The 11660-nt window shown below is 54.7% G+C and overlaps 1 protein-coding gene across 6 annotated transcripts in view; it reads right to left on the bottom strand.

The window, feature by feature from the left end:
• Positions 1 to 1082: 1082 nt before the first annotated feature.
• Positions 1083 to 11660, bottom strand: part of MAMLD1 (mastermind like domain containing 1) — a 68598-nt gene continuing 58020 nt past the window's right edge. For 2 of the 6 annotated variants that reach the window (XM_077146254.1, XM_077146257.1), the window contains exons 4-6: positions 7146 to 7389; positions 2511 to 2595; positions 1887 to 2003 (exon numbers count right to left, since the gene is read on the bottom strand). In XM_077146254.1, the coding sequence (XP_077002369.1) occupies positions 2555 to 2595; positions 7146 to 7389 (285 nt within the window). In that variant the 3' untranslated portion in view covers positions 1887 to 2003; positions 2511 to 2554. Of the gene's footprint in view, positions 2089 to 2510; positions 2596 to 7145; positions 7390 to 11660 lie in introns of all 6 variants that reach the window. The other 4 variants (XM_077146252.1, XM_077146253.1, XM_077146255.1 and 1 more) reach the window with 3 other exon arrangements.

The following is an 11660-nucleotide window of genomic DNA, read 5'->3' as shown; positions in this document are numbered from 1 at the left end:
CCCTGGTGGGCCCCCATGAGCCCTGAAAAAAAGTTCCAGCTTTCAGTGGCCTTCTATGCCATTGTGTGCGTTTCCTTCCAGTTTGGAGGGCAGGTTGGCAGGGCAGTGACCTGCATTTGTGGTGGCTCTAGAAGGGTAAGGAAAGAAGAGTCTCGGGTCTCAGGGCAAGCCCGTGTATCGTCTTCCCCGTCCCCCCTGTCCCCAGCCTGGGACGGCCTCCCCACTACCCCTTGGCTTCCTCCTGTGTAAAATGAGGGACAGGGGTCAGCAGTGACATGCTTCCACGCGGCGATGCCCAGGACAGCAGCTAACCTCTGAAAGCACGAGCCCCCCAAAAATGAAAACCCGGAAACGCTTTCCTCTGGCTGTTTATTACAGAATGGAGAAGAAACACGCCGGCTTGAAACAAACTCTGGTTTCCAATGTGGTCGCCCACGCTGTGACAGTTTCAAGGTGACCACGCAAAGTCTGGACACTGACGAAACTTTACAGGACAGCGGGCGTGGGTTTCCACCACAGATATTTAAATATACATGACGATAATTGCAGATAAAAGCCGTCAAAGACAACCCCAAAGCAACCATCAATGTTTACAGACTTTCTCCCCGAAACCACAGAGTCTGACATCAGAACGAGAGAGCGGGAGGAGCACCTCCCCTGCTCCCCGAGAAGGTGCACACCGGGCAACTGCACACCCGGTGTTTCTCGGCCCGAATGCTAAAGGCCCCCACGCTGGTTCTTCTCGAACTTTCCTCTGGAGGGGCACTTAGGCTCCCACAGCTCCCGCTGGAACACGCTCATCAGGTAACAGGCTGGGGACGGGGTGGGGAGTGCAAGGTTTGCAAAAGAGATTAAGAATCACACAAGGCGACAGGCCTTTTAGCAGGAGTGTAAAGCCAGCGCCAAGTGCTTGTGTATTGGGGATGGGGGTCAGTTTGCACAACGTTTCTTGGTCGGAACCCAAAGCAACCCAGCCTCCCCGCTTGGCAAGGTGTCACTGCACGAACAAAACAGTCTGCATATTTGCAACAAGGTATAAGAAACCCAAAACAGTGTATGAGAAACGCAACTATACCCAAACAAAAGCTCTGCCTCCACTTTATTTACAAAGTCACAAAATGAAGTATAAATACTTCCGTCATTAACGTTTAGGAAAAACAGATTTACAAAAATTTTCAAATATGTACAGGACGGTAGCTTGGAAAAACTGCAAGCTTTCATTTTGTCGCGGAAGCCAGGGGGACGGAACACTCCAACTGACACGTGGGGCCGCCGGGAGTGGGGTGTGGGGTCCCTTGGGGATTTGCTACGGCTTCACATTGCTGTCGCAGGTGGCACTGACGTGGGGGATTCTGGGGGGCCGCAGTTGCATGCCCAGTCTTCGTCGGGGCTCGCGCAGTCGGGGGACACAGGGACACTGCACGGTGGGGGCAGCCCAGGGGGTGCGCCCACTCTGTCAAACGGACCTGGAGACAGGCTGGCAGTGACAGTGGCGGCAGTAGCCGTGGCAGCAGCAGAGGCCACGCAGCTCGGTGGCTCAATGCCCTGGATGGGACTCAAGGGGCTGAAGCTGGCCGTGCCCTGGCGGAGGGTCTTGGGGACACCCAGCAGGCTGAAGTGGGGGTGGGCCAGGGTGGCACTCACCTTCCGGCCGGGTCTGCCTCCTAGAGCCACGGGACTGGGGACCACAGCTGCCTGCTGGGATGGAAACGCTGGGGCCCCCAGAGGCGCCCCCTTTGAGACCGCCGCTGCCCACAACACTGCCTCGGGACACTGCGCACGCTGGGGGACAGGGCCCGGGCTGGCCAGGAGGGTCTGGCCCGAGCGGGTAGGTGTGGGAAATGGGGGGTCGGGCAAAGCCAAGCCTTGGTACCAGGCGGGTGGGGTAACTCTTGGGATCAGGCTATGGGGAAGGAGCCCAGGCCTGGATGGAGTCATGTGCTGGCGGGACGGGCAGCTGGACCTGCTGCAGCTACACTTGGAGGTGACTTCTTCTTGGACGGCTGCAGAGAGAGGGCTCGGTCAGGAGGCGGGCCCAGGTGCATCGGACCCGGGAGTCCATGCTCTCAGCTAGCAGTCGGGCTTCTCCTAGAACAGGGCTGGATTGTTCTCACCACACTGAACCTGCACCCCATAAGGTGAACCCCTGGGGACCACCGGCTTTCCTGCAGCTGAAGGTTGCCTGACATGCCCCTGGCAGGTGGGACACGGGCCCAAAGGAACAGTGGCTTTTGCAGGGGAATTGAGAAGCACAGTGTGGAGGCAGCACTGGGCTGAAATGAAGGTGCGAGCCACCTACCTCGCCCCACCTGAGGCCCGGGCCCCTACCTGGCTAACCTGTAAGCTCTGTGAGGTCGGGAACATGACCGGTGGGTTTGCTACCTGCGCCTCCCCAGCTCAGGAATGCTGATGACATTCATCACTGCACTGGCGGCAAAGCTGGGCTGGGGTGCCTCCCGCTGGGGGCCTCGGACCCACCCTGGGGGCTGGGCAGGACCTTAACTGCTTACCTTGGAATTGATGCAGGTGTTGGGCCAGGTACTCACTCCCCTGCTCAGGGATCATTGCCGGAAGACCTGAGCTCTGCTTCTCTTGCTAAACAGAAAACGAAAGGGACATGTTAGATGATGGCTCCCCAGAAATCTGAGCCTTGCGGTGGCTGTGTGGGGACCCAGGACTTGGTGCTGGGTGTAGCGGAAAGCCTGAGCGAGCACACCAACATGTACTTGCATGCACACCCACCCTCCCAAGCAAAATTCCATGGGTAGAAATACAAATAGGATTCTGCTCTCAGGTTCAAAGCCCCAGCTGCAACAGCACGGGAGTGGATGGGGAAGACAGAGCTTACTAACAAGAGCGCATAGTGAAAAAGATTTAGGCACTTCATATGTCTGTCTGCTCAAGATGGGCCACCAAAAGAGCAAATGTAACATTAGGTTGCATTACTAGAAACAGTGTGTGTAGAAGGAGGGAGGTGACAGTTCTACACAATGCTACCTGGGTTGGAACATGCCTACAGTGGCACTGAGAGTTGCGGCCAAACAGGCTGTGTGGGGAGGATGGCTTCAATGGGGGTGGGGACTGCACTCCTGACACCAGCCTCGTCCCGGGAGGTCCTGGCAGGAGTGGCAGATCCATCACGCAGTCAGGTGGATGTGCTCTCCAATACCAGGAGGGACTGCCTGGAGCACGGGCAATGCGGATGAGCTTCCCGGAGCCAGGCCGCCGGGCAGGGGAGGCCCAAAGCCCCAGCCCCAGAGCCTGGGAGCCATTCAAGGGGCGAAGGGGGAAAGAATCAAATGATGGGCATTCGGTTCCAGATTGGGACTCCTAATCCAGTGCTCGCAGCCCTCCACCCCGGGGGCCGGAGTTGCCCTGCCATCTCTGTTCACCTGCTGCCACCTCTCAGCCTGTCCTTAGGAAGCCTGCCCTGCCCAGTGAGCTCTCCCAGCTCCCACGGCAACTTTCTGACCTGTGTCACCCCAGATACCAGAAGACTTGAATCTACAACTCGTGCCTGGGCAGGCCCTGCCTTCCCAGCTTTCGGTGCCCAGTAAGGCTGGGAGGGGGTGGGCTTGGAGGTGGAAGGGGTGGGCGCCTGGGGGCGTGCCTGGCTCCTGGGCCTGGCAGCAGTCCCTGCCAAGGCAGAGGGGACAAATCCGTGGTCCTGGGAGGACGTGGGTTTGCTTCCCCATCCGGCGCTTCACCCCTACCTGTCCCAGCTCTGGCCTCGTCCTCCTGGAAGGTGTGGGTGCGGGGGCACTGGTCTGCCCCCCTGCATGCTCTGCACACTTTATTTCCCTCCAGCCTCATAGCAGGGGTGGGTCACACATCTGTCCAAAGCCACCCCATCAGGACGTGGGGGGACGCTGGGCTCCACCTGAGCTGCCAGGGTGGACAGCTAGTTTGGGCCGTGTGGCTTCCCTTGGACAGGCAGCACCCCCACTCTGCCACCCCCCACTTCTCTCCTTGCCCTTGGCCCTGCTGTAACAGGAGGAGGCACAGCGTTTCCGTCCCCAGCTTCTTGATGCGACATCTGAGAGGTTAAGCGACTTGCCCGAAGTGACGCGTGTGTGGCTAGGTCTACACCGACACGACTCCCATCCCCACTGATGGCCTGTTGACACTGTTGTTTGGTGGGGGGCGGGGGCTAGAGCCTAGGAGGGAGGGGGGAGAGACAGAAAAGTCCCCAGGGGAGGGTGGAAAGAAAGACAAGCCTAGGGCATGGACAACAGAGGGAGAGGCCGGTGGGGCCGAGGCTGGCGGGCAGTCACCCAAGGGCTGCCAAATCTCAAGCATCCAGAGCCGAAGGGGAAATCTGCGTCCACACAGCGCGCTGCCACCTGGCCGAAGTCCCCCACCCTGTGGACCCAGGGTCACCCCCCCCACCTCGTGAGGAGCCACCGCCTGAGTTTTGTTTTGGAGGCTGCATCCTCTGTTCTGAATCCGTGTGCTCTGAAGATAAGCCCCAAGGAAGCAGTTGCTGCCCTTGGACACTGCCCATCAGACCCGTTAGAAAAGGGAGCAAACAGGAAATGACAAATGTTTTCGGGGCCGGGGAGGAAGTGGTGGCTGGAAGCTGCAGCCCAGGCTTGGCCGCCCCGTCCACTGGGCCTGCGATTGGCCTGACCACTGCCGGGTGACACCGTCCGCCCCGGGACAGTGCCGGGTGGCCGCTGGGTGCCTCCCAACCCCCACCCTGGGCCGCCTCGGGGGAGAGCCTGGGACAAGGCCAGCAGGAAATGACTGCCCTGGGCTCATCCTCAGCCTCCTCCCTCCAGCCACATTCAGACAGCTTCACAGCGGGGCACTGCCACCCCCCACTGCCCCTCCCATTCCTGTGTGTCCTGGGTGCCCCGCCTGCCCTCTCGTCAGCTACCGCGTGTTGGTGTGTCCCTCTGCCCTCGTCACCGTCAGTTCCGCCACCGCTGTGGGCAGAGGCTAACGCTCACGGCGTGGGGGGTGTCAGCAGGAGGGCAGGTCACTGGCCCCTGGGTTTCAGCCTGGCTGGGACAGCGGTAGCCCGCCGTGCGAGCACCCTGCCTCGCAGGGGGCACTGAGGGAGACAGCTTCTGTGAGAAGGCCTTATTTTTGTAAAGCCCATTTCCGGGGCCCCTGCATGAGCCGTCCCAAAGGCAACCAGCTCTAGTGTGGGAGTGTTTGTTACTCCATAAGGCCCGGCACCCTCTTTTAATGGTTTTTGCCAAACTTGGAAACGGCCCCTGCACCCTTCAGACGTTTCCTTTGAACTGGCAGGTCGGTAGCACACTGCATGGGGTCACAGAATCAAGCCCTGCACTTGGTGGGGGGCTCCCACACTGTCGGGGTGCTCACTCCCGCACCCCACAGCACTCTCAGGTCAGAGGGATGCACTGTGGCAAAGGGGTCCTGGGGAAGGCAATCTTTCTGCCTTGCAGAGTGGATCTGAGTCGTGGATACAAGTCAAAAGGCAGCGGCCGTGCATGACTTCCCAGGAGGACTCCTCGTGAGGACACAGTATTCGTTTGGATGGTTCGGTGCTAAGATGTCTGGCCTAAAACTTGCTCTGCTGACTCTAGCGCAGCCCCAGTCACCAGGAACACCTCTGGTCACTGGTTGCCAAAGATGAAAGGGGATGCCTGCAAGAGGTGAGCTCCCCATCATTGGAAATGTGCAAGCAGCTACTGGGTAGAACTCCAGAGGGCCTCCCTACAGTGGAGGGCAGACAAGATTTCCTCTAAGGGAAAGAGAGTGGTAGGCCCTGGCAAGGGCCATCCTCTAAATTAGGGAGACCTGGGGCCGGGCTAGCTCGCTAGGAGCTTCCCTCTGCACACACCCCACCACCGGGTGTAGGAGCCGGGACTGTCCAGGGGTGTGAAGCCATCTGGAGCTGCCATCAAGTACCATCACAACCAAATGACAGAGACGTCTAGGCCTCTTTTTGCCCTCCGGGTTCTGCCTTCCCACCTGCCCCACTGCTGTGTGAGCTGCCTTGGGGCTCCCCCGCAGAATTGGGGGTGCTGGGGTGGCTGGTCCCGGAAGGCCTCGGTTCACATGCTGGGAGGGCGCCTGGGCCCAGGAAACACATCCTTGTAGCCCGTCTTTCTTCCTCCCCTGTGGTGCCCGCCGCCTGGGTCTTGCACCGAGTCCCAGGGCTGGGTTAGGCTAAAAGCGGGGAACCCCCCCACACACATTGCCCCCCCCAAAGTGAGCCCAACTTCCAAAGGTTCCCGGATAGGACTGGGGACCAGGCATGAGGCTCACCCTCCTCAGCTGGGTAAAGGGCACGGCTTGGGAAGAGAGCTAATAAGGTGGATGGGGGGCGGGGGGCGAGGCAGGCCAGCTGGGGGCCCTGGCTTGTGGCTCCAGAGGCGGGGCAGGACCGGGGCCACCCCCAACAGCAGCCTGGCTGGACCACAGGTCCCTGGGGTCAGCACAAGGGCAGACCGCTGCAGAGCCCGAGGGGCAAAGGGGGTAAAAGGGGGAGAAAGAGCCGCCCCAGCCCCGCCGTGGGATCCACCGCCGGCCGTCCCAGACAGGGCAGCAGAGCCAGGGGCCAGGCCGGGCGTCCCGGGCCCCGTCCCCATGCAAGGCCCTGGGAAAATGCTGGCCTTGCCCGGCCGCTCTGCACCCCGAGCCCCCTGCACACCTGTGTGCGTCAGGCCTTCGGGCGCCCAAGTGACAGCCCAGGCGAAATCGGGGCGCCCGGGCCCGCCGCTGTGCTCTCATTCCCATGGATGCCGCACTCCAATATGGAAGATGATCCAGAGCCACGGCCACCCCAGGGGTCTTGTCCTCCGGGCCCGGGCTGCCAGTCCTCCCGTGGGAGTGAGGGCGCAGGACACAGGACACAGCAGGCGGGAGAGGCACCCCCTGAATGGAGCAGACGGGAACTGGGGGGGGACTCGGAGGTGCAGCAGCTCAACCCTGGCCCCCTCGGGCTCACAGTCTGTCGGCGGGGGGTGGGGGGGTGCACCCCACTCTGACACCTCTGCTGTCCCTTTGCAAAATAATGCCTGGGAGAAGGTAAAGAGCGAGCAGGGCGAGCAAGCGACAGGTGCAAAGCCCTTGCAGGTGGAGCGCAGAGCTTTACGGGCTGCAGGAGGGCGGAGCAGGGGCCCCGGCTGGCAGGTGAGGAAAGGGAGGCACGGAGGGGCGTCACTTACCTGCAGCGTCGCAGCTAGGCAGTGGCGGAGCGGGCGCCTGCCTCCAGGCCTTCAGGTCCCAGCCGCCCCATGACGCCACCTCTGAGTCGCTGTGCGAGGAGGTGACTCGGGCCAGCTCCTGGGCAAAGGAGCTGCCGGGCAGGAAGGACTCGCTCCCCAGGGCCTGGCAGGACGGGGGCTGTCGCCTGAGGCTGGCCTGGGGGGGCCTGGCTTCCCCAAGCTTGCAGGCCTTGTCTACATGAGTCTACAACAACCGATTGAACAATCCATCAGCTGCTGGCCTGAGACCTGTCGCTTTCCACCGTCACTGCCCTGACTCCCTGGCTGGGTCTTTGGGGTGTGGGCATTGATACACACAGCTGATTTGGGGAAACCAAAGCCAAGAGCATTGTGGGTTTAACTTTTATTTTTGGGTCACAGACTCCTCTGAGAACCAGTTAAGAGCTACGTTCTCTCTTCACAGAAAGAAGCACCTTCCGACATTGTGCGTACAATTCCAGGGGCTTATGCTCCACCCCGGGATCTCAAGTTAAGAAGCCCCTGCCTTGAGCAATTACTGTCTTGCTGAAAGCAGGAACAAAGCTAGGGCAAGTAGTGGGTTCATCTCCAATGACCTTGACCAATCACAGCTCCCCACCCCCCACCCCCACCTCCAGCCCCATGCAGCAATGCACACAACTCTAAACAGGTCTGGGGGTAAATGTGCACACATGCTGCCGAATCTGCAAAACCAAATGGTGAGTGCCAAACCACAACAGTCAAGTGTGAATCTCCCAGCAGCCAGGTCCTCCTGAACTGCAGCCTCTGCTGGACCTCACCCCTCCAGGGGCCCAAGGTTTTGGGACTCGTGTGTGGGTGGCACCTCACCTCTCCATCCTACTTCAGGAGACTGGGATGTCGCCAGAATTGAACAGATCACCCAACGCTTTCAGCCAAAAGCAATTAAAAAACGCTTGTAGCTGATAGTGGGAAGCTTCAAAGCTCAAATGAGTGGCTGGTACAGCCCCGACAAGCACACCAAACACTTGGCAACAGTGGGGGCCAGAAGTCCCAGGGGAAACCTGCCTGATGAGAAGCAGCTTTTCTTCTATATGAAGCAGCTCTTAACACCTGGGCTGCGAGGGGCCCCCTCCATCTGCTACCAGACAGCCCAGTGTAAAGGGAAACATTCGCCCCCAAAGCTGAACACCCAGAGTCGATTCAACTCGTTGCAATAGACACTTAGTAAACACCTACTGTGCGCAAGTCTTTGCAATGGATGAGAGTTGAGCAGACATTTGGATGTGTCAATTGAAATAACAATAAAACCTGTCACCACTGAATTTCTCAAGCATTTACTATGCGCCAGCACTAACTCAAATGCTTTAAATATTTGGTCTCACTCAATCCTTATAATCAAGACATAGATGAGGTAGGAGCTATTGTCCTTATTTTACAGGTGAGGAAACTGAGGCCCAGAGAGGTTAAGGATTTGCCCAAAGTCACACCCTTGGTTAATAGCAGAGCAGGATGTAAACCCAGGTTTGCTCCCACGTAGTTTGCCCTGGTATGGAGGTGAGTGTATGTTTACTCATTAACTTGCCATATGGAAAACAATTTTTGAAATGTAGAAACCGTTAAAAGGTATCATCCAAAAAGGTATTAGCAAGGCTTTTAAATGGGAGGTGGGAGACTCCAGACAGATTTTCGAGAACAAGTGATAAATTCGTAAAAATGGGAATAGGAAGACAACCTGACTATGTAGAGAGTTTTAGAGATGACAACCCGCCCCATCCAAAAAATAAAAAATAAAAAATGAAAACACAAAAACAAAAGAACACTACAAAATATTTTTACCAAGCGACTCAAGATACTTGTGAAGAAGACTTCCCTGACATTCAGATGGAGTTTACCAACCGACTGGAGAAGGCTCAGTGCCCCTCTCCTTGGGTCATTTCAGTATTCACTGGCCACCTGCAGCTTCATTTCATTAAGCTCCAATTTGTCCTTGGAGCAACGTCACTGGGGACATGAGCAGAAATATCACTTTCTACAATTGGCAGTTCTGTATGCTTGTATATCTAGCTCCTTGCTAATTGTAAACACTATTTTAAAGCCACTTGTACAAGAATTGTGCATTGTATTGGAGTTCTGCTTCCTTGCCCACTCCACGATGACTCATTCTACAAGCAATGCATGGGGTTTATTTGTAGAGAACTGAAGCATTTTAAGCTTTTACTCAGGAAGTCCCGGTAGCTTCATGTGATTTTAGAGGATTAGTGATGGGTCAGGAAGCAGGACTCCAATCCCCCCACCCCCACCCCATCAGCATGAATATATGCTTGCAGGGCCTCGGGAGTCCATCGGTAGAAAACCCTGCAGATGGCTTGTGCCAAGCACCATTGGCAGAAGCAGCCCAACAGGGTGGGGAGGGGCCTGGTGGACTAGAATGGTAGCAAACCCTTCTCAGACCAAGGCAACCCCCAGTTACAAAATGAAATAAATATAAGAGATGAGATGCAATCCTGAGTCTGGCTGAATGAGAGCTTTGTAGCTGATGCACCTGCGCTTTCTTAGTTTTATTTAAGTGGGAAAAGAAAGTGCTGATCACACACCCTTTAAGTGCAAGGCTCCCTCCACCTTCATCCCCACAAAGAAAAGGTTCTTAGGGACATTTAAACTTCTGAAGGTTTCCAAACATAAGACAAATCCATCCCTCTCTTTAATGTCACTGAAAATCTCAGAAAAGCAAGTAAGTCAATAATCGGCAGGCATGATTACTCACTTGTGGGCTTGGCTGGTCCCACATGATTCTGAATTTCATTGAAGTAGACTTAGAGCATCCTGCAAAGTCTGCCCTTGGGCTCTCCATCACCTGACTCCCACCCTCTTTGCAGATGGGATTCGTGGTCCATAGTGTCAAAAACTCTACCCTAGACCCAGTCACCTCCATCTCCTTGGGGTTGTCCAGGCACCCAGCCCCGTGGTTTCATCTTCTGGACTTGTCCTCTTTGCTTCACTCAAGACTGGAATGCCCTTTCTCTAAGTTTCCATCCTGGGAATCCTGTATATTCTTTGAGGTCTACCTCCTGCAGCTGTATATTCCTGGGTGACTGATCACTCTTGCTGGACCAAGTCTTAACCATTTCTCTGTCCCTCCTCTGCCCAGAGAGGGCCTGACACAAGCAAAGGAATCAGCAAATACTTGGAAAATCTAATCAAATTTACTCAGTTATGAGCTTGGTCTGATGTCACAGGCTCTTGGGAGATTATAATCTGGTGAGTACTGCGCTGGTCTCTTTTTCGGAATGAATGTCAATGATCCACTGAGCCTTACTCATGTTTAAGCACATTTACTCATCCATTCTCAAGGCTGTGGGGATATTAAACCCATCAGTAAGAAGAATGACTGTAATCATACAATGAAAATAACAGCAGCTAACATATTTATTGAGCTCTGTACTCACATACCTTTGAGATTATCTTCACTTTATAGCCTGTGAAAGTGGAGATGGGTTCGCCCAGATCACACAGACAGCTGTGATACAGACCTGGATCTGATTTCAGAGTTTGTACTATAATCCTAATTTTCTTTGTGGTTAGCTTTGTAATTAAAATTTCAGTTGTATACAAACTCTACTCCTAGATATATCTGCCTCATTATCTTATTGTCTCAGGTTACATCTTTAACATAGATTTGAAATATTATTTTACGCATTTCCCTAAGTCATATGGAGGGAAAAAGCTGTTATAAACCAAAGTACACTACAAGATCTTATATTTACCTTTACCAATGTTCTTTACCTCTTCTTATGTAGTGTTCTTTGTTTAGGCTTGAAAGACTCCCTTTAGCATTTCTTGTATGGTAGGTTTTCTGTTAATTAACTCTTTCAGCTTTGTTTATCTGTAAATCTCCTTCATGTTTGAAAGATAATTTTAGCATTCTTGGTTGACAGTTTTCTTCTTTAATGACTATAAGGATGTAATCCCACTGTTTCTTGGCCTCCATGGTTTCTGATGAGAAATCTGCTGTTAATTATATTAGGCATCCTTTGTATGTGACAAGTTGTTTCTCTCTTGTTGCTTTCAAAATCCTTTGTCTTTGGATTTGGGCAATTTTGCTATAATGTGTCCTGGTGTAAATCTCTTAGAGTCTATCCTCCTTGGACTTCATTTTGTTTCCTGGATGTGTATATTCACATCTTTCATCAGATTTGGGAATGTTTTGACCATTACTTCTTTTTTGGGAGGTGCACGGTCCAGGAATCAAACCTTGGTCTCCCGCATGAAAGGCAGACATTCCAACCACTGAACTACCATTGGCCATTACTTCTTTAAATACTTTCTCTCTGCCCTTTTCTCTCTCTCTTGTCCTCTGGGACTCCAACGGTGTATATGTTGGGACACTTGATGGTGTCCCCATGGGTTCCTTAAACTCTTCATTTTTCTTAATTCTTTTTTCTTTCTGCTTCTCACACTGGATAATTTTAATTGTTTTGCCTTCATGTCCATGGATCCTTTCTTCGACCTGTTCAA

The sequence above is a fragment of the Tamandua tetradactyla genome, chromosome X (genome assembly GCF_023851605.1).
Source record: "Tamandua tetradactyla isolate mTamTet1 chromosome X, mTamTet1.pri, whole genome shotgun sequence".
Lineage (NCBI taxonomy): Eukaryota > Metazoa > Chordata > Mammalia > Pilosa > Myrmecophagidae > Tamandua > Tamandua tetradactyla.
The sequence above is the reverse complement of the archived record's forward strand: the minus strand, read 5'-3'. Positions and strand labels throughout refer to the sequence as shown.